This window comes from Quercus lobata, chromosome 10 (genome assembly GCF_001633185.2).
Source record: "Quercus lobata isolate SW786 chromosome 10, ValleyOak3.0 Primary Assembly, whole genome shotgun sequence".
Taxonomy (NCBI): Eukaryota; Viridiplantae; Streptophyta; class Magnoliopsida; order Fagales; family Fagaceae; genus Quercus; species Quercus lobata.
The window spans coordinates 61,393,924-61,417,557 of NC_044913.1; the positions used below are offsets into that span (position 1 = coordinate 61,393,924).

The following is a 23,634-nucleotide window of genomic DNA, read 5'->3' on the forward strand; positions in this document are numbered from 1 at the left end:
TAAGAGAGTTTTAACTTATGAATAATTGATAGATTAGTTTTGGAATTTGAATGTACAAATGCATAAAAAAAAATGACCACTTATTAATCTTTTTCTCCCTAATATGGATTTTTATTGACAATTTAATGTGATTTTGTCTTAAAATAAATGAATTGCATTTATTTTTCTATAAAATTAATTATAGAGATTAGGCTAATTGTGTGTTCCATTCATCATGATTTGAGGTTATCTCATAAATCCAATGAGATTTATGCATTTGCCATATCCAAATACTTCAGAATGGGATGACATGACAGATTTGGATTGAACTTATTTTTACTGAAACTGAAAACTGAAAACTGAAAACACTGTAGCAAAATAATTTTTAAATGTGTGAATAGTACCGTGAGATCCATTTTTAATATTTTTTTTCTGAATAAAGTGGCTGTGGATCCCATGAACAGTGCTGCTACAGTATATGAATAGTGCTGCTACAGTTGTGAACAGTAAATTTTGTCTCCCTGAAACGCATGAATGAAACAAAAAAAAAGAAGAAGAAGGAAAACACTGAATTGAAAACGCAGATGCCGAATCCAAACCGACACCTAGTCCCAAAAATGAATAAACTCACACCCACGCATTGGATAATAACTTCAATACTATTTTTCTTTTTTTGAGAATCAAACTTCAATATTATTTTGTTGTTCATAACTTTTTCCTCTAAAAAAAGTAATTTTTTAAATTATGTCTCATCCCACACTTCGTTATTTTGGTGATTAACAAACACATAAATCTCATTGAACTACGCATAAACCTCAAATTGGAATAAATAAAAAATTTGACATTAAAACAAAAGTCTTTAAGCTGGTTTTTGAGAAGGTCAGTCCATTATGTAACTATGTATTTGCATTGGTCACAAATCTTAAGAGTAATGATTATCTTATACTTATTCTTGTACATATTTTATACACATTTTTTTAAATTTGTGTTTTGAAAATATATAATTTTAATTACAATTGTGAAATTGTATTTTCACAATTTTAACTAAAATATATTGATTTCAAATTATGATTTCAAATGAATGAGTAAAGCGAGTGTGTGGAAGACTGCAAGTCTTTATCAAGATTTAACCAATTCTTCTTCTCAAAAAAATAAAATAAAAGTCACAGAAGATAATGGTAACATGAATATTCAGACATTATCATATAGTCCATGAGATGTATAGTATGTGGTTTATGTGAAAAGTCACAGAAGATATAAATCACAAGTTCTTTGTAAATTCATAATATAGTTCGTAGTCGGTGATGAAATTGGGTGTTTCATCTGCGAAGACTATAACATATCAACTAAGATGATTTGTCTTGATCATGGAAGTGGTGACTTCTAATTGATATGTTGATATGTTTTAAGAGTTAAGACATATTGAATTGGACCACTGTGAGATTTATTATTCTCGTAACGACTGTCAATTGAATAATAAATCTCACAACTTATATTAACATGAACTCTTAATCCTGAGAGAATAATGGACCTGATCATGGAATGTAAGTTGCTTTGATATATCAGGAGTGAGATCTAAAGTAGCGGTCAAAACCTCAGTATGTTGGGCAATCACATTTAGTGTTGATGGAACATATATTCTCAAGATGGAATTCATAGTCTCTTAACAGAGATTTAAAATATTTCATTGAGATAAGTTTAATGGGCTCAGTTATTCAGAGAGGTAAGTTTAATGGTACTATTCACACATTTAAAAATTATTTTACTACAGTATTTTCAATTTTCAGTTTTCAATTTCAACAAAATAAGTTTTATCCAAACAGACCGTATATACCGATATAAATTTTCCCTATTTGAGCTCAGTTACCAGCACTTCAATTTGTCTGTATTTAGTTCCAAATTAAAAAGTTAATTTATTTTAATATTATTTATAAGTTTTATTGTATTATTTTACCTAACTTATAACTTTACCGAATAATAATTACAATAAAAAAATTTCGGTTTCAGTAAAAAAAATCTATCCCAAGCAGATCCTTTGTCCTGTCCTCTTTCCCATCAAATATTTTCTTAAAGTAAGAAATCAGAACTACGTAAAACTTCCACAGCCACTCACACACACACCTCATCCTCATCATCACATTCACGGGATCTTCGGCCAAGCTAGCTCTGTCTCTTCATCCTCAACTCTTTAAGACTCTTATCTCAATTCTTTCCCTCGATATCCACCCTTATATGAGCGTAAACTTTCCCAATTGACCATTCATTTAGGAATTGCTTTTGGGTCGCCCTTCTTGCTCTCTCTCTCTCTCTCTCTCATGCAGGTCGCTTCTCCAACCATCATCATCATTCATGGAAAGAGTTGGCTCTTACCACTGGAACCACCAAAGCTGGAGGGTTTCAGAAAGGGTTTTGCCCGTACAATTACTTCTTCTGCAATTGCTCTTTCCGCATCCTCCGAGAGCTTCCTCTTCAGCGAGGGTAATTCTTTTCTCAAGTCTTTACGGCGGTTTGAAAAATAAACATTGATTTTTTTCTAAAAATAAACTCTTTTATTTTTATCATATTTTGCAGAGATGTTGAATGATCCTGACCATGGTGCCCGAGAAGCAGCTATATTCTGAATTGAGGTCGCTTGAGCCATGGCCTGGTAATGGAAGTTTCTTCTTTTTTTTACTACCACAAATTATAACTATTGCTATAACCTTCTTCCTGGCTGACCTATTGATATTCATGATGATTAGATGAATGGTTTATTGAGATTAGTTTTTAAGAATTTTGAATATTCATGTACAAATAATCGAGGGTTTAACTTAAAATTAATGTATGCAACCTAACTTATTCCACGACCGGTGAGCTAAACAAATCCTCTAAAGTTCTAACTTTGGCCATAGTGTTTTAGACCCAATATAATTGAGACTCAAAAACAGATTAAATTTCATCCTTCATGATCATTTGAACAATCTTCTGAATAAATTTTGGCATTGCCTACAGATTTTAGAAACTTATAACAAACCTTAGTTAATTACTCGTCACTTGAAAAGAAGGCCAGTCCATTTTGAACATGCTTTCATGTACATGTGCAGTTTTCATCCATCATCCCTTTGGTTTTACTTTAATTAACATTTGCCCTGGATTGCATTGAAAGTGAAACTACTCTTTATTATCTATTATATCAAGCTAATGCTTTAATATACTTCAACTTTAAATAGGAAACTTCCCGAGAATATAAACTTCTTTAGGGCTAATCATCTTCTTTCTCGATAGTCACTTTACATGTAAACTAATCAATGCACTCTAAAAGGTTATAAACCCATAAGTATAACAACAATCATCTTCTTTCTCGATAGTCACTACAGCAGTATATGCAGCGTCCCACGCATCAATGGGGCCTACCCGTTATAAGAGAGATGCTGTAAAACTTCCACAGCCACTCACACACACACCTCATCCTCATCATCACATTCACGGGATCTTCGGCCAAGCTAGCTCTGTCTCTTCATCCTCAACTCTTTAAGACTCTTATCTCAATTCTTTCCCTCGATATCCACCCTTATATGAGCGTAAACTTTCCCAATTGACCATTCATTTGGAAGCACCGTCTCTTCTCATCAACGAACATGGTCCCTATTCTTTCGCCCACCAACATATACAAAACAATCAGGCACAAAAACAGCATCAACAAATTAAGGAGGCAAACAACAACAACAACAATAAAAGGTAAGCAGCCAACAGTCAACACAGCCAACAAGCGCGGAGATTGGCTCTATATATCAAGCTCCAGCACACTCAACAAACTCATACCTAGCAGGCTAGCCCCCTCCACCACACGGCATAACACAACCACCACCACCACCACCACAAGCAGCCCATATTAGCCGATCCCCCACAACTAAAACCAAGCACAAGCTCCTAAATCTGAGCCGAAAGAAACATATACACACAAACAAAATCTAAAAATTTCCCTTAATATCCGAATTAGCTACCCAAATTAAACAAACCACAAACATAAGTAACCTGCAATTCTTCGTAGGCAAGGACTGACTACTGAGCTCCATTTTTGTTTGATATAATATTTATGTGGACATCCTTCGGTGTCTTACCAGTCCTTTTTGTTGTTGGCTAGATTATTTTAATATTTATTTGATCAAATTAGCGGCGGCTTCTTCTGGCCTGTACAGGGGTAATTTAGTCATCGAACCACCACCAATTAGCAATCCTCAATGATGTCGGTGATGAGTGACAAAGCAGCAGCTGTAACACACTGCCCCTTCGATCTACACATATCGGCTCTCCCCGACTTCGATCTACCATGAGAATTACATTTACAATTTCATACTTCTCAACATTAATGTGTGTGTGTATATATATACGTGTGTGTGTGTTATTACTGTCCCACAACACAGATTAATTTCTCTGAAAATATGACACATTCATTTGCCCTTTCTCTTTATTTCAAGGAATTGCTTTTGGGTCGCCCTTCTTGCTCTCTCTCTCTCTCTCTCTCATGCAGGTCGCTTCTCCAACCATCATCATCATTCATGGAAAGAGTTGGCTCTTACCACTGGAACCACCAAAGCTGGAGGGTTTCAGAAAGGGTTTTGCCCGTACAATTACTTCTTCTGCAATTGCTCTTTCCGCATCCTCCGAGAGCTTCCTCTTCAGAGAGGGTAATTCTTTTCTCAAGTCTTTACGGCGGTTTGAAAAATAAACATTGATTTTTTTCTAAAAATAAACTCTCTTATTTTTATCATATTTTGCAGAGATGTTGAATGATCCTGACCATGGTGCCCGAGACGCAGCTATATTCTGAATTGAGGTCGCTTGAGCCATGGCCTGGTAATGGAAGTTTCTTCTTTTTTTTACTACCACAAATTATAACTATTGCTATAACCTTCTTCCTGGCTGACCTATTGATATTCATGATGATTAGATGAATGGTTTATTGAGATTAGTTTTTAAGAATTTTGAATATTCATGTACAAATAATCGAGGGTTTAACTTAAAATTAATGTATGCAACCTAACTTATTCCACGACCGTTGAGCTAAACAAATCCTCTAAAGTTCTAACTTTGGCCATAGTGTTTTAGACCCAATATAATTGAGACTCAAAAACAGATTAAATTTCATCCTTCATGATCATTTGAACAATCTTCTGAATAAATTTTGGCATTGCCTACAGATTTTAGAAACTTATAACAAACCTTAGTTAATTACTCGTCACTTGAAAAGAAGGCCAATCCAAACTCCCGAATTACCATTTTATTTTAGAACCCCAAATACCAAAAAACACCCTACTTTTGGATTCTTATACTTGAAAATTTACATACACACTATAGTAAACCTTTACTTTTAGAACTTATTGTAGCAGTTCTTAATTTTTTCTCTCCTCTCTCTCTCTTTCTCTCTCTCTCTCTCTCTCTCTAAACTTGTGATCCAACAAAGGTGGTCTGGTCTCTTGGTCTGAAATAGGTGGCTAACAAAGTTGTAGAAATAGGTGATGGTCCAATTTGGTGGTCTAGTAGCGGTGCTTCAGTGAAGAGAGAGAGAGAGAGAGAGAGAGAGAGAGGGGGGGAGAGGAAGAGAAAAATGAGAAAGAGACGGAGAGGAAGTGAGAGAAAGAGAGAAATTAATTAATAGGCAAAAGGTAGCGGATAGTCAAAGTGAGCTAAGGGGAGAGACCCAAGCAATTTTTATTAATGCGATTTGATCTTGGGCTAGCTTAGCCCGATCCATCTCTCGAACCCCACCTCATCAGTAAAAAGACTACTTTATGGGCATGAATTATGATAGCTAGAGGCCCATACAGCCCAACCTCAAATGAAATTCCAGTACAGCACACTTGTCCAAACTATCTAACCCAGTCACCCCAAACCCAAATAGAAAGGCCCAAGTTACACTTTAGTTTGCCCAAGCCTAAACACTTCTTCTTTCGGAGCTTCAGCAAGACCAACTAACCATTAACAATTTTTTTTAATTTTTTTTATTTTTTGAGAAGAACTAACCGTTAACTTCAGAACCATGTCTAGGCGTAGTCCACTGGCCATGGAGTTGCTAAGAATTTGTGTCATGGACTCATGGGCTTGGGTTTTGGGCTTTTTAAACAGTGGCCTTATTTTTAAAATTTATCTTGTATTTATTGGATACTTTTCACTTTAGGGTTTCCACTCAGCTTTTCTTCTCTAGCTTTACTTGTGCGTTTAAAACGCCACTTGAGCGTTTTATACTTTCGTTTAAAACTTCATATTAAACGTATGCTTAAAACTTCGTAATGTACATACTGACTGCAATAGAATCAAAGCGCTCATCCTCTCTACACACTGCATTCTTGTAAATCTTAGTTCCGATCTGTTTCTGTAAGTTCAGCATCATTATTTCTTGTTCTTTTTAATACTTCAGTTTCATTATTGGCATGTGGTGGCATGGTATTAATGATGTTAGTGAGGCAGTTTAATTTAAGTCCTAAACTCATGTTGTAGTTCCGATACCATGCATACTTAATCCTCAAGGTCCGAAGAGGACAATTTCTTCTTGGGGTAGATTGGTTCCTCCCACAAAAAGGCCTACTCATGCCTTCTAAAGTTGGGCCTAAGACATGTATAGTAGTGGTACACTCATGTCTTAGGCCCAAGCTTATAAGGCATGAGTGGGAGGCGTCTCTCCCCGATGTGGGATTGAGCAAAACCTTGAGGATTAAGGCTCATGCCATTTCCGAAGAGGACAATTCCTTCTTGGGGGTAGATTCCTCCCACACTTATAATTACAAGTAGTTATATTTTGAAGTAAGGCAGTTTTGGCAGTTTTCCAAAAATCTATAATTCTGCTACATTTCATATTTATATATAATAACAAGTTGAAGTAGTTATGTTCTAAGAAGTACAAACACTTCAAAATCTCCAACGTGTCTATGTTTGTTATGGGAAGTTTTGCTACATTTCTTCTTCTTTCATTTAAAAAAAAAAAAAAAAAATTAATTGCATTATTGGCATTTGGTTTGTACTTGGGTTATTACTTCTTTGTAGGATATGGAAATATTCCTTTATGGCTATAAATGAGTTGAATCGAGATGAGTCAAGCTAAGTATTAAAAGTTTAGTCTCGTTCATTCAATTTTGTTTCGAACACGAGTTGAATTAGTTTTTCACCAAACAATATTATATGTTCAAGCTTAGCTTATTTACTTGTTGAGCAAGCTCGAGCTTGTTCACGAGTTACTTATTAAACAAACGAATATAAATAAGCTTTTTCCTTGAATCGAGCTTGAGCTGTTCATAAATAGTTTGGTTCATTTACAACCCTAATTTCCCTATCAACCTTGAGTACTTGTTAAATTGATTCTTTCTTATAGATTCATTTTATTTAAATTAATATATATGCAATGTAACCTTATTATATATTTTTTTATTAGAATAAATTTTATTTTCAGATTATACATTCTCAATATGCATGTGAAATTTTGTGTTAATTGGATGTCATATATTATTATTTTTTGTTAGTCATGTTTTTCTTATAATTTAAAGTAAAAAATAACTGAATTTATATATTTTATTATGAGACAGTACTTGTTGATATTGAATGATCTTGATATTTTTAAATATGGTGAAGGGAAAAAGCTCATGGAATACGGTGAAGGGAAAAAGCCCAAGGGTAGGCCTAGGGATAAAGCTTGGGGTATGGTCGATCTTCTTCCTAACGAATCCAACCGTTGGATTTGTCGACAATGCAAAAATACATATGCTGGCGGTGTAACGAGAGTTAAGCAACACTTGACTCGTACGGGCGGAGGAGGAATTGTTCCATGTCCAGGCGTTACTCCAAAGATTCAGCAAGACGCTCTCGAGCTTCAACAGGCACAAGCTGCGACAGCAACTGCACGCAATGATGGTAAGAATTTAATATTAATTGTTACATGTTTTCCCCCTAATCAAATAGTACCAGTTATATACATGTTTCCCCCCTAATCAAATAGTACCAGTTATATATATGTACATGTGTGTGTGTGTTTTCGTGGATCATTTGCTATTTTTAGCAATACTAAAAATCAAAAACAAAATTTGAGGAAATTAAACTTTTCCACTATAAACTATACCCTATTTAACACTTTGCTCCCTAAACTATCAAAACATGCAATATCAACCTTATAATTTGAAAACTTTGTAACACTTAACCTCCTGCTTTCCGTTTTACTATTAAGTCTATTGAAATTTAACATTAAAAAACAAATTTACTCTTTTATTGTCTATTTTGAAGAAAATGGTAAATTGGTTTTTCAATACTTAATTTTATATAATACTTAACACCAAAACAAATAGAGGGGGACATTGAAATAAAACTATAACTTTGGATGGTCAAATGTGCATTTCAATAATTTAGGTAGTTAAGAGCAACCACATCAGAGGTTGCAAAGTCTTGCAAAATACAAAAAGTAGCTCATTTTACACATTTTGACATAAAAAACACTCACATCAGCGAGTATAAATTGTGCATAAATGCACAAGTTCTACAATAACCGTGTATATATGCACGGTTACTGTAACTCTTCTATACATTATTTTAGTATTATTTCTCTCTCCTCACATTCTCTCTTCCCCTGACTCTCTCTCTCTTCAAATCATAATCTCAGCACCACCATAACACAGACCCAATACCACCACCCACATCACTGCAACTCTACACTACCAAACACCACCATCGCAACCTAGTATTGCCAACCACTACCACCGCAACTTAGACACGCCACAAAATCAACCAAAAATTAAACAAACCCACACACGGTCACACCACAAAATCAATCGAAAGTAAAAAATCAAACACACCCACACCCACACATGGACACACCAACAGAGATAGAGAGAGCTTTTCTGTGAACTTGTGGCCATGGGTTGACTGGAACGGTGCTTGTGGTGCTTTGATTGTGGATCATTGCTTGTGGATCATTGATCAGTGATCGTGGATCAATGGATCGTGGATTGGAGAGGCGATTTCATCACCGTCACTATTGCCGCCGTTGCATGTGAATCGGTGATGTGGATCGGTGCTTGTGGGTTTTGATGGTTGTGGTGCTTGTGATGGAGTGTTGATTTGATCATGAGAGAAAGAAGAGGAAGAAAAAGAGAGAGGAAACGACAGAGAGATAAGGAAAAAGAAAGAAGAAGAAAGAAGAGGAAGAATAGGAAAAAGAACTGGTAGAAATAAAATAATATTAAAAAAAGAATATAAAAATATTATTTATATAAAATATAGTGTATAATAAATGGACTGATGTTTGTGATTTGTAGAAATGATGATGTAAAATAGAAAAAGTAGATTTTTTTTTGGGTAAAATAGACGAAATCTTTTAAAAGTCATGTTTTTCGTATAATATAAAGTTAAAAATAATTGAATTTAAATATTTTATTATGAGACACTTGTTGATATTGACTGATCTTGATATTTTTAAATATGGTGAAGGGAAAAAGCAAATGGAATATGGTGAAGGGAAAAAGCGCAAGGGTAGGCCTAGGGATAAAGCTTGGGGTATGGTCGATCTTCTTCCTAACGAATCCAATCGTTGGAATTGTCGACATTGCAAAAATACATATGCTGGCAATGTAACAAGAGTTAAGCGACATTGCAAAAATACATATGCGGGCGGAGGAGGAATTGTTCCATGTCCAGGCGTTACTCCAAAGATTCAGCAAGACGCTCTCGAGCTTCAACAGGCACAAGCTGCGACAGCAACTGCATGCAATGATGGTAAGAATTTAATATTAATTATTACATGTTTTCCCCCTAATCAAATAGTACCATAGTACCAGACTACCAGTTATATATATATATATATATATATATATGAATTGTATTCGTGGATCATTTGCTAATTTTAGCAATACTAAAATTCAAAAACAAAATTTGAGGAAATTAAACTTTTCCACTATAAACTATACTCTATTTAACACTTTACTCCCTAAACTATCAAAATGTGCAATCAACCTTATAATTTGAAAACTTTGTAACACTGAACATCCTGCCGTCCGTTTTACTGTTAAGTTTATTGAAATTTAGCATTAAAAAACAAATTTACCCTTTTATTGTCTATTTTGAAGAAGTAAATTGGTATTTCAATACTTAATTTTATATAATACTTAACACCAAAACAGACAAAGAGGGACATTGAAATAAAACTATAACTTTGGATGGTCAAATGTGCATTTCAATAATTTAGGGAGTCAAAGTGTAATTGAAGTGAAAGATTAAGGTAAAAAAAGTGTAATTTGCCCCCAAAAAAAAAAAAAAAAAAAATCAAAACTTTTTTCGCAACTTACCAAGATGGCAAGCTATAATTAGTACAACATCAATTTTGTATCACTCTACCATTAATATCATTTTTATTGTCTACCAATTAGAACGACATCTCAAACAGCTTTAATTTTTTATGTCCTTGGACATATTGCTTTTGAATGGAAGTAAATTCATTGTTTTCTTATAAAATTAAGAAAACAGATCGTGCATGGTTATAGCTATTTTGGGTTTGATGTATGTTACATAGTATTTTCTTACTTACAATTCCATATGTCAATGTGGGGCTTGGGATTAAGAGAATGAATATGGGTGAAACCTTGAAAATAAATTTAATATAATAGAAGGATTGCACGATAGAATGGAGGAGAAGCTTGTTGTAGTTGTAGATATTATTTGTCTATATTAAAAGAAATTTCTAAAACATCACTTTAGATTCGATACTTGATGATTTTAGTACTAGTTTTAACTCTAAATTAAATTTGGCGTTTATTTTTTTATCTTGGTACCTTTCTAGTACTTTATATGATAGATCTGATTAGTGATAGATTTAAAATATCAAATCTTTATGTCAATCTTATGCAAATCTGTCATGTTTAATAGATAGACCTTTGCTGTTGGGGCTAGGGAACATTGCTGTTGCTCAAGGGGGGCAGCTGGACAATGCAACGTTTGTGGGTCCTACAGAGGCTGGTACTGGTCCGCACAACCGGGACGCAGGACAAAACCATCTTGTTGAAGAGACATGCGAACCGGAGCTAAGTGAGACTGATCGTGAGTGGGTTTCTAAGGTTATCCTTAATGAGCCTAACGAGTAATTTATGTAATGCTACGATAAATGCCCACAAGAAGTGTTAGTGCTATTGATGTGTATAGGATTTTTTTCTTTTTTTGGTGGGGGTGTTGGTACTTGGTGTAGGCTACTAAAAAGGTTTTTTTTTTCCCTTAATCTTTTATGGTACTTTAAGTAAATGTAAGCACATGTGGGCTTGTGGGTAATTAATTATGGTGGAATAAACTATATTTCAAGGTTTCAAAATATGCTTGCTGATATATATTGGATATGTAAAAGAGTCAGGTATGTAGAAGTGTTTGGTAAAAGTATTTGTGCTACGTGTTAATCTCGATTTTTCTCAATGAATTTAGTTATAATACACTAACAGCACAATGATAGAAGTGTTAAAATATAAATAGTGTCATTCCCAAAAGCATATTTAAAATGGCACCCTACAGGGCCTACACGTAAGGAAATTTGCACCGAGTCCATCTGTCCATGGAAATTTGTAGAAGCATCTATTTGTTATGTTGTTATACAGGACACAAACAGCACTACTTACATTACAAACAACACACTACAGGAGATATAGAACTTTTTTCTGGGGGGGCTAAATAGTGGATATAGAACCTCATCACATCGCAAACAAAAACTGTCGCATGCACTATACTGTAAAAAATAATCCACAAAAATCTATATATGTTTAAATACCACAACTATAACAAATAAAAAATAATTTATTTATTTATTTTGATACGATAATTTATTTTTCAACCTAAATAAAAAGCAGTACGATAGAACACTAGAACAATGATAATTACAAGGAGAGAGAAATAAAAGAAGAAGAAACAAACCCATGGGAATTAAACTACTATAAGTATCGAAATATGTAAGTTGGAAAAAACTTTGCTTGCCCAAGAACTAGGGAGGAATGGATTTCAAGGATTTAGAATGTTTCAATGATGCCCTCCTTGGTAAACAAGTCTAGTGGCTTATCAACAACCCAAACACTCTTTTTCACAAAGTCTCTAAAGCCAAATACTTCCCCAACTGTTCAGCCATGGATGATGAAGTTAGGTCCGAATGATCTTGTTAGGACATATGTGAATCATGTTAGGAACATGTGTCAATATTTTATGTAATTGGCTAATCATTTGACAAAACGCACTTTATTTGTATTTGGGTAGATCTAAGATGGGTTTAGTACTTCAAGGAACAAGAGTTCAATTCTAATATTGAAGTCATGCAAATCTGTCCAAGAAACAAGTGAAGAAGTGTTGATTCAGTAAAGCTCAACAGCTCTCGATATCTCTCGATAGCTAGGCTATCTATCGAGACCCTTCAACTACCTTTTATCGCATTCTCGATTGCTCTTGATAGCTACTTCAATCCATTGAGAAACCTTCTGGATGCTCGATAACTCTCGATAGCTCGCAACAGATAGCTATCTATCGAGAATTATGAAAATCAGTTTTTCAGATTTGATTTTCGACCCATGCTTATGTATTTGTGTAGGGTTTTTTTTTTCCTCACAACCTTAAACATATATAAGGCTTATTTTAAAGGCCGTCACATAAGAGAATACAAGGAGAATACATGCAAAAGGTGACTGACACCTTATTCTCTCTAAAAGAAGCTACTGCGTCTTTGCGCCTTAAAGTTTTGTAACCAAGTGCTTCTTGATCTTCATTGTTGATGAAGTAAAGAACTCTACAGCCAACATCTTCTTCAAGTTGGTGTGTTAGTCACGTATTGGGAGTCGTGCATCATTGGTTAGTCACATACTGGGATCCATATAAAAAGAGTGGCGTTCATATGTTGAAGAGTTTAAAGGTTCTGAAGCGATAGAAGGTTTCTGCTGTAAGTTCATCTACAGGGATTGTAGAGTCTAGGGACAAAGGTTTTGTACTAGATCTGAAACTTCTCTTTATTATAGTGGATTGCTTTTCGGGAAAGTTTCCCTTTACTGTAAAACTAGTTTGTTTCATTGGTTTTCCTGGATTATCATATCTTGTCTTATTTAATTTTCCGCTATACATGATATTGATGGGTCTAAGGTGCTAATCAAAGGGGATAAATGGGAAAGTAATGAGTCTAAAGGTCAACAAAGTACTAATGCTTCCTCCAAGAAAAAGAAGAAGAAACCTGCAAAGATCCTATGGTGATTCCCCTTAAAGCCAAGATTGCAATGACTATTTATGTCTCCTGAAACAGCCAATCATATGAAGTGGCATGCCGAAGGTCGTGTGAATGATGGGTTACTAAGGCATCCTGCTAATTCTAAAGCTTGGAAATCATTTGACTCTAAGTACATAAAGTTCTCATGTGAGGCTTGGATTAGCAGCCGATGAATTCAACCCGTATGGAAATATGAGTAGTACTCATAGTATATGGTCTGTCATTTTGATCCCATACAATCTTCCTTCATGGATGTGCATGAAAAGGTCTTCTTTCATACTATCATTATTGATTCCCGGTCCAACCTCGCCTAGGAATGATATAGATGTGTACTTACAACCCCTAATAGAAGAACTGAAGGAGTTATGGGATGTCGGAGTAAAAACGTTTGATGTGTCTTCCAAAAAATCATTTCAAATGCATGCTACATTATTGTGGGCCATAAATGATTTTCCTGCATATGGTGATATCTCAGGTTGGAGTACCAAAGGTGCTCTTGCATGTCCTCCTTGTAATTATGATAGTCAGTCTCGTTGGTTGAAATATGGAAGGAAATTTAGTTACATTAGACATAGGCGATTCTTGGATAGTAATCATAAATTCCATAAGCAAAAACAATCATTTGATGGGCATGTTGATACGAGATCAGCTCCTATTACGGTATCCAGAGGGGAAATCATATTACAAACGGATGATTTAGTTGATCATGTGTTTGGGAAGAAAATAGTTAATTTTCCCAATAAAAAAAAAAATAAATAAAAAAAAAAAAGGGGAGGAAGCCTTAACTATGTGGAAAAAGATAAGTATATTTTTCATCTTGCCTTATTGGGAGGACCATGTGTTGCGTCACAATCTTGACGTGTTGCATATTGAAAAGAATGTAATCAATAATATAATCGGCACATTGTTGAACTTGGATGGCAAGACAAAGGATAACTCGAAGGCAAGTCAAGACTTAAAGGATATGGGTATAAGAAGTGAACTTCACTTGGAAAAGATTGAAAATGATAAGACACGTATGCCATATGCCTGCTACCATATGAATGCTAGTGAAAAGGATGGTTTTCTGCGAGTTTTGAAGGATGTAAGAGTGCCAAATGGATATTCTTCAAACATCTCACGTTGCGTTAAACTCAAAGAATGCAAGATTAGTGGGATGAAGAGCCATGATAATCACATCTTAATGCAACAACTTTTTCTGATAGCAATACGCGGATCATTGCCCCCTGAAGTGAGTAGGCCTTTAATTGACTTATCTTGTTTCTTTAGGGAGATATGTTTCAAAGTACTAAATGTGGATGAACAAAAAGAGAGACGATGGAAGTTGAGTATGTAAGAGACACACAAAGCTCCAGTGAGGAGGACGAGATACTAGAAAGGAACGTCAAAACGCTGAAAGATAATAGTAAGGAAAGAGCTTTCTCCCAGCCACGCAAATTGGTGAGCTACAAGGATAGTCTGATAGGGGACATTCCAGGGGCATATGCACAGGGATTTCGTTTTGAACAGGACATTGAAGATACTGAGGTATTAGACGATGAAGAGGAACAGCTATCTGAAGGAATGGTGGAGGTGTGACTGTCCAGAGAAACAAAATCACGTATCAGAGCCCCTTGGTCCAAGACATTGATAGTGAAAGTGTTTGGAAGGTCTGTGGGCTTCAGCTACCTCACTTTCAAGATCAATGCCATGTGGAATCCTAAGGGAAAGATGGACTGTGTAGCCTTAGGCAAAGACTTCTTCTTGATCAAATTTTATGACAATGAAGATTATGAGAAGGTGCTTCGAGGAGGACCATGGTTCGTGGGGGAGCATTTCCTAGCTATCAAGCCTTGGGAACCATATTTCAAGGCTTCAGAAGCAAAGTTCACATCAGTAGCAGTATGGGTAAAACTCCCTGAATTACCCATTGAATTTTATGATGCGATGGTACTGAAGGAGATTGGCAGTGCACTTGGGCCAGTTCTGAGGATTGATTCATTCACGACTACTGGTTCTAGAGGTAGTTATGCAAGATTATGTATCCAAGTGGACTTGGATAAGCCCTTAATTTACTCTATTAAAATTGGAAGGTTGAAACAGAGGGTCATGTACGAGGGAATTAGCTCTCTGTGCTTCTGTTATAGACGAATTGGACATAAGAAAGAGAGCTATAGCTACCAAATCCTTCCCAAGGTGGCCGAAACAGTCAAGGAGGATAATACTCCTGCACCATCCAATGAAAGGAAAGCTGAAGGTACGTCAGAGTCTAACTATGGTTCGTGGATGATTGTAACTAGACGTAAAAATCCAGTTAGAAATGGCTGGGGTCGTTAGCCAAACAAACCAACACGTTAAGGGGAGAGAGTTACTAAGGGTAATTTAGTAATATCAGGAGGAGATGAGGTACAGACCACCCCTCCTGAAAATGTCAAATCAGTATCTATGGATTCAGAAAAATCCAGTCATACCACTGTGGCTAGAGAGATTACAGTTCATCCAACGGTTGGAATGGAGCGTGGAAATGAAATGTAGATTTGGGTGTCTTCATTGAGCAGTGAGAAGGAAAAGTTGGCAACGTCAGAGGGCCGTCAATCCAAAGGCCATAAAGAGAAAAAACCATGGGAACAAAAAACACGAATGTGTTCAAAAGGTTCAACCACACAGTAGGGAACAAAACATTTCCTCGCGAAAAACGTCAGAAAAACTCACCAAAAAAGAAAATGAACCCTCTTTGCCCAACACCACACAACCTGGCCAGCTCCAGGTGGGCTATTTGGTTCAAGAACAAGGCCATTCCAATACCCGACGAGATGATTGCCCAAATCAAAGCATCACCCACGGACACGATGGGCTGGTTCAATCCGGACCATAAAGCAGCGTGGCAGAATCCCTTCCCTATAACGACGGCAAGCATCAAGTCAGGAAATTTACCTTTGGATCATCAAGCATGGGCCCTGACTCCTAACCCATGGTGGAGGTTCCTCACAGGCACCCATCTGATAACGGAGAAGGACGTTGATCTCTTGAACAAGCAAAGGAGGCCATTAGTAGTGCCTCACTTGGATGAATCGGGGTGGCTAATTCAGGACAGGAAGGTCATAGATTTCAGGGGGATGGCGGTGGCGCATATGGGAAACTTCCCAACACTGAAATTGATTCAGATTCTAGCCCCAATTCGGAAATGCGACCTATTGATCTGCTGCAGGGAGGAAATCACTGGAATTCTGAAGTACATGATGGTGTGGCGACCAAATTGGGTGGCTTCCAAGGACCTATTGAGGAGACTGGGATAGAGTATGATGAAGGAGACAGCATTGGTGTCTAGCCCAAGTGAAGTACCAATTGGTGGGTTAGTCAAGATGAATGTCTTAATGTGGAACTGCAAGGGTGCCCTGAATGCTGATTTCAAGAGGAGAATCTTTGAAATGGTAGTGAATCACCATCCAGCTATCATGGTAATTATAGAAACAAGAGTAAGTGGAGAAAGGGCTAAAAGGATTGCTGAAGGCCTGCCCTTTGATGGATTCTATGCTACTGACACCATAGGCTATGTTGGTGGTTTATGGCTGCTCTGGAATAAGGATGAGGCTGAGGTTTTCATCCTGTCAGCAACAGAACAAGAAATTCATGCCTCGGTGAAGGTATGTAATTCTAACACTTCTTGGTTAATTTCTTCTATTTATGCTAGCCCACGGTTAATTGAAAGAAGAATCTTATGGTCTAATCTATCTAAATTGGTTGAACTACACTCTCTCCCCTAGTTAGTTTTAGGGGACTTCAATGAAATTCTAAGTAGGGAGGATAAATTTGGGGTAGGAGGATTAACCTTAATAGGGCCATTGAGTTTAAAGACTGCATTGACTCTTGTAACCTTTTGGATTTGGGATTCTCTGAACCTAAATATACTTGGTCCAACCTTAGACAAGTGTTTGACCTAATCTTGGAAAGACTTGACAGATGCTTCGCCAACCCATCTTGGCGCATTCTATACCCTGAAGTGTCGGTGACTCACCTCCCACGTGTGTTCTCTGACCACTGCCCTGTTCTAATTGAACTAACCAAATCTCCTCCAATCACAAGTAATAAACCATTCCGTTTCCAAACAATGTGGCTATTTCATCCTGAGTTCCCCAACCTAGTTCAAAATACCTGGGGCCATGATACACCTCTCTGGTCGGCCATCCCAACGTTTACCAACAGAGCTAATCAATGGAATAGAGTGGTATTTGGGAACCTATTTGCTAGGAAAAGGAAAGTTCTGGCTCGGCTCAATGGAGTCCAGAAAGCTTTAGCAGACCACCCCAATAATTTCCTCATGCAATTGGAGAAGCAGCTCATTGAAGATTACTCACTGATTAGGATGCAAGAAGAGGAATATTGGGCACTTAAGTCTAGACTAAATTGGGCTGCCTTTGGAGATCGAAATACCTCCTTTTTCCATGTCTCTACACTTGTAAGAAGGAATAGAGATAGGATCAGATGTATTAAAAACACCATTGGGGAGTGGATTTCAGATGAAGAGCAGATTAAAAATCATATTCGAAATAATTTTCTCACCATCTTCACAACTGGCCTCACACAGGCCCCTAAAACCTCAGATGTGGCTCATTTCTCTTGTACCTTTCTATCGAAGGAAGAAAAGGATAATCTCATTAAAGATGTCACCTATGATGAAATTAAGGCTAGGTTGTGGTCACTGAAAGCATTCAAAGCCCCTGGGGTTGATGGATTGCATGCTGGATTCTTCCAAATCTTTTGGCATGAAGTTAATGAATCAATTTGCAAGGAAGTTGGCAGTATTTTTAGCTCAGGAATAATGCCAGAATATCTCAACAGAACTTTGATAGCCCTTGTTCCCAAATGCCAAAATCTGGAGACTATTAACAACTATAGGCCAATTAGCTTATGCAACAGGATATATAAAGTGGTCACTAAGATAATTGTTGCTCGGATTCGGCCCCTTCTTAGTAACCTCATATCTTCTGTTCAAGCAGCGTTTGTGCCAGGAAGAAGAGGATTGGATAATGTCCTCATTGCCCAAGAGTTAATACATTCCATAGACAAAAAAAAGGGAAGAATGGGATACATGGCTATCAAAGTAGACCTGGAAAAAGCATACGATAGACTTGAATGGAGTTTCATCCACAAGGTTTTACATGGTTTTCATTTTCCTGAACAGCTGATCAAGGTCATAATGAGCTGCATCTCATCCACTAACATATCCATTTTGGTTAACGGGGGTACTCTTGAGTCCTTCAACCCCACGAGAGGAATTCGTCAAGGTGACCCTCTCTCCCCATACATCTTTATTCTTTGTATGGAGTATTTAGGCAGCCTCATTGATAAAGAGTGTATGGAAGGCAACTGGAACCCTATAAAAGCCTCCAGAGACAATATTGGCATATCCCACCTGTTTTTTGCTGACGACCTGATGCTTTTCACTATTGCTAGTGAGGAGAATAGTGAAACCATCAAAGAAGTGTTGGAGTTGTTTTGTTTCGAGTCAGGACAAGAGATTAGCACAAGCAAATCTCGAGTCTACTTCTCCCAAAATGTGGATGATGACTTGAAAGGAAGAATATGTGGTAATCTTAATATCCAGGCCACTACCAACCTAGGAAAATACCTAGGTTTCCCACTGAAGCACAAAAATTCAGAAAGAAACCAATACAACTTTATAGTTGAGAGGGTGATCAATAGACTTGCTGGATGGAAATCCAAATTCCTATCCTTTGCAGGGAGAATTGTATTGGTCAAATCGGTCCTGTCAGCCATGCCTAACCATGTGATGCAAGGAGTGGCATTACCATCTCATCTCTGTGAGAAACAAGACAAAATTAACAGAGATTTTTTATGGGGCCACTCTGCTGATGGAAAGAAGAAGATGCATCTTGTAGGTTGGAATAAAATAATCAAACCTAAGGAACAAGGAGGATTGGGTATTCAATATGCTAAAGGAAAAAATATTGCTCTCCTTGTTAAACTCAATTGGCGGATGTATCAAGAGAAAGATGCTCTTTGGACTAAGGTAATTTTGAGGAAGTATTGTTCACGGTCTAGAATAAATTCCAAAGACCCTGAGAAGCTGCCATGCTCTATAAATTGGAAAGCCATTAAAGTGGGCTTCCCTGTGTTTCATAAGGGTATAGGCTAGAATGTTGGCAATGGTGTGAGCATTAAATTTTGGACAGACAGGTGGGTGAGGGGCTGTGCACCTAGGGAACTAATTGAAGGCCCAATCAATGACATGGAGTGTAATTTGGTTGTTGTTGATTTACTCCAAGAGAATAATTGGAACTGGAATGCCTTATCTTTCAATCTACCCTCTGACATCAAGGACAAGATTAATGCCATCCCCATCCAATTGTTTGGGAGAAAGGAGGACAGGTTGATTTGGAGCCTAACCAAGGATGGGGAGTTTAGCACTGCTTCGGCCTATAAGCTTGCTAGCAAAGATGATGGTGAAACTGATTCTTTCATTGGAGATTGGGTCTGGAAATTAGATACACTGCCTAGAATTCAATCTTTCTTTTGGCTGTGTCACCATAGGAGTATCCCAGTTAGGGAGATGCTTGCCATAAGAGGTATTCAATGTGATACCACCTGCCTTCTTTGCAGAAACACTAGTGAGTCTGCCATTCATCTCCTCAGGGAATGCCCATTTGCAAAGAAGATTTGTAGGAAGGTTGGAATACCAACCACGATGGAAAACTAACTGCCTATGCAGTCATGATATCCTCTCCAATGGTGTGCCTTGGAAAATCCTTTTTACCTTCACTGTATGGAACCTCTGAAAACATAGAAACAGTGTAGTATTTGATAACTCTATCCTAAATCCTAGGCTGCACGATACTTGCATCAACCAAGCTGTTGACTACTATTACTGTATTGGGAAGTCTATTTATGCCAAAAGATGGAGTTCAATTCAGGTTCAATGGATTAAACCAGGTGTGGGTTGGTGTAAACTAAACACAGATGGAGCATCACTAGGGAATCCGAGGAAAGCAGGCGGTGGAGGAGTAATCCGTGATTATAGGGGAGAATGGCTGAAAGGATTTAGTAGGGGAATTGGTAGTACCACCAGTGTAGTTGCTGAGTTTTGGGCTGTACGAGATGGCCTTCTCTTGGCTGCTCGAATGGTCATTCCTCTCCTTGAAATCGAGTGTGATGCCAAGATAGTTACAGACCTATTACTCTCTAACTTGCTGCCTAACAGAACTTATACTCCCCTGTTACTTGACTGCAGGTCCCTTCTCACCAGATTTCAGCAAATCAAAGTGAACCATACCTTTCGGGAAGCGAATAGTTGCGCTGATGCTATGGCTAGAATGGGGTGCTTACAGTAGGATAATTTTGTAGTGTTTAACAATCCCCCAACGCCTGAAATTTCTTCTTTTGTTAACCTTGATGCTACTGGAATGTATTATGTAAGGCGCTGTGCCAGTACTATGCCTAATATGGCTATGTAACTTCTGTGTTGTTTTGTTTAATATAAGTACCTCTCTTAACCAAAAAAAAAAAAAAAATGTGGATGAACTTGGGGCTCTTGAGAAGAGAATTGTAGTGACATTGTGTGAGTTGGAAAAGATATTCCCTCCCTCTTTCTTTACAATGATGGTACATCTAGTCATGTATTTGGCTAGCGAAGCCAAAGTTACTGGCCTAGTTCATTATCGTTGGATATATCCCATAGAAAGGTAACACGTATAGTAACTTTGTCTATCTAATTAATTGTTTTTCACACCAATTTCCCATTGCTAATCTTGGGTTTTCCAATAGGTACTTGTCAAGACTTAAGTCTTATATGCATAATAAAACTTATCCAAAAGGCTCCATTGCAGAAAGGTATATTGTAGAGGAAGGCTTAGCATTCTACTCACGCTATTTTAAATTTGTTGAATCTGCATTCAATCGGCCTGTAAGGAATGTCAAGGAATCCATGGGTGTAGTGGTGAGCATTACACTAGATTCAAATTCATGGGTCCAAGCACATTGTTATGTGCTATTCAATTGTGAAGAAATCACCTCATTTCGTAAGTAAGTAATATATCATTGCGTATCCTTCATGGCATTCAAGTACAATATTCTAACTTCACACTAACACGTTTGTCTACATAGTGTACACATAGCGGAGATCAAGGCAGATTTCCCTTTTCATGTAACCAATGATATTATTCAAAAGTAGCACATGGAGAAATTCTGCGGCTGGTTTAGGAACTATGTAAGTAAAGCATATATATAAAACTTGGTTGTTTATAATAGGTGATGTCAATGTCTATATATAAAACTTGGTTGTAACACTTTAGATAGCATACTTATAATAAACGTCATTGTCTATATTAGGTAATGTCAATGGATGCATATGAGAAAAAGAAACTCTCTAATAAAGTCATATAGCTTGCTCGATATACGGATAATGAAGCAAAACAATTCAAGCGTTATGTTATAAATAGTGTGAAGTTTTGCACCAAAGACACTAAGGCAATTAGGAAAACTCAAAAAAGTGGAGTTTGTGTTGTTACTAAAGGTGGTGCTACTTATTATGGTGTACTAATTGATATTATTGAGTTGAACTACTCTGACAAGTATTGATATGTACTATTCAAATGTTAATGGGTTGATGTTATTAATGGGAGAGGATGCAGAAAAGATGAGTTTGGATTTACCCTTGTCAATTTTTCACGATTGATACACACGGGTGGTCGATTGATTGACGAGTCTTATGTATTAGCATCTCAAATTTCACAAGTGTTTTACGTGGAAGATGTGAGACATAAAGATTGGGCGGTGGTGGTTAAAACAAAACCTAGGGAGGTGTTTGATGTTGGTATTAATGCTTCACATGATGATGATGATGGTGATGATGATAAAGTGAGTACCTATCTTGAGAATGTCCCTTACAATATAACTACTGATGATGCAAATGACAATCATACTTGGGTTCGAGTTAATGAAAAATGAACCATTTATGATACACTGTTGATCAGTGAGGATGAATTGCTTGAACAAGACCTTGGTTCGAGTTAACTACTCATGTTATGTGTTACTTTATAATTTATTATGGCTAACAGGCCTCCTAGAAGACCTTGGTTTTGCCCCATCTGGAGTTGTAGTGCTGCTTCATGCATGTGCACACAACCCCACCAGTGTTGATCCAACCATTCAGCAGTGGGAGCAAATCACGCAGCTGATGAGATCAAAAGCATTATTGCCATTCTTTGACAGTGCTTATCAAGTAGGTAAGTGTCTATGCAACAAATTCAGCAAGCATTTTATTTATTTATTATTTATTATAAAGTTTCCCATGCACCCAGTGGGTCTTGAATCCCATGACTGCACCCTCCACCTAGCATTTGCAAGGGGAGGAGGTGCTAGTTGAGTTAGAGCTCATTGGCAACAAGTAATTTCCCTATCACTATAATTCAAGTGCTTATTCTAGTTTAACTCCATTCCATTCTTGTGAACTCAAATTATTCTTTCTAGTGTCATAGGGTTTTGCAAGTGGGAGTCTGGATGCAAATGCACAGCCTGTTTGTATGTTTGTTGCAGATGGAGGTGAATGCCTTGTTGCTCAGAGTTATGCCAAGAACATGGGACTCTATGGGGAACGTGTTGGTACCTTGAGCATAGTAAGACTCTTACTTCCACTCAATTAATATTTGTTTAGGGGGGGAGGGGGCAGTTCTTACCTTAATGGTTCAATATCGTAAGGATGAGTAGGTTGATTTGTATATCCATATAAATTATATGTTCACAACTTTGTATTTTCTTTTATTATTCTGTGCATCTTGCATATTACTAAATGTGAATGAATTTTTTTTTTTTGGCCGGTGTTAATGTTTTTATAGTTAGGGCCTCTATAATAGGGAGATTTATTCCCTTTGTTTCTCTAGGAATTTTGGAGTGCAAGCCTTTGGAAAGTCATTGAAGTCTCAATTAAATTTCCCTCTGCAAGTGTCCTATTGGGCAGATTCAAATGGTTGAAGAGAAGATGGAACTTGAATTGAAGACCAAAGTGTACCAAGGGCATCTTCTTGCAAAAGTGTTGAAGGATTTGTTTAAATACTTTGGAACTTTGATAATGGTTATAGACAATGTTATATGTATTTGATAATATATTTTTATGTTAATATTACGTTAGTTTGGAGACATTGGTGGTGTTGTTAGTTAGTTGCATTTGTGGTATTGTGTTAGTAGAGCTAAAACTATTACAGATTCTTTGTAACAGATCTGTAAAAAAAAAAAATAGTGGTTTTAATACCTGCTGAGCATTTAAAAAAAAAAAAAAAAACCCTATAGCGACAGTCAAAAAACGCTACTAAAGGTGCATATTTTATGATTTAAATGAACCCCTATAGCGGCGTTTTTGCCTTGCCACTAAAAGGTTTACACATATAGCAGAGTTTTTACCCGCAGCTAAAAGTGCAATGAGTTTGTTTTAATTG

General features: G+C 36.9%; 2 protein-coding genes across 2 annotated transcripts; both read left to right on the forward strand.

The window, feature by feature from the left end:
- The first annotated feature begins 14,917 nt into the window (after positions 1-14,917).
- LOC115965142 lies at positions 14,918-16,514 on the forward strand. Its single transcript, XM_031084332.1, has 2 exons — positions 14,918-15,443; positions 16,276-16,514. Exons 1-2 carry the CDS (start codon positions 14,918-14,920, stop codon positions 16,512-16,514), a joined length of 765 nt encoding a protein of 254 aa, XP_030940192.1.
- A 2,922-nt stretch (positions 16,515-19,436) lies between these two features.
- LOC115965143 (aspartate aminotransferase, cytoplasmic isozyme 2-like) lies at positions 19,437-23,300 on the forward strand. The gene is made up of 4 exons (XM_031084333.1): positions 19,437-19,773; positions 22,261-22,428; positions 22,739-22,818; positions 23,160-23,300. Exons 1-4 carry the CDS (start codon positions 19,437-19,439, stop codon positions 23,298-23,300), a joined length of 726 nt encoding a protein of 241 aa, XP_030940193.1.
- Positions 23,301-23,634: the final 334 nt, after the last annotated feature.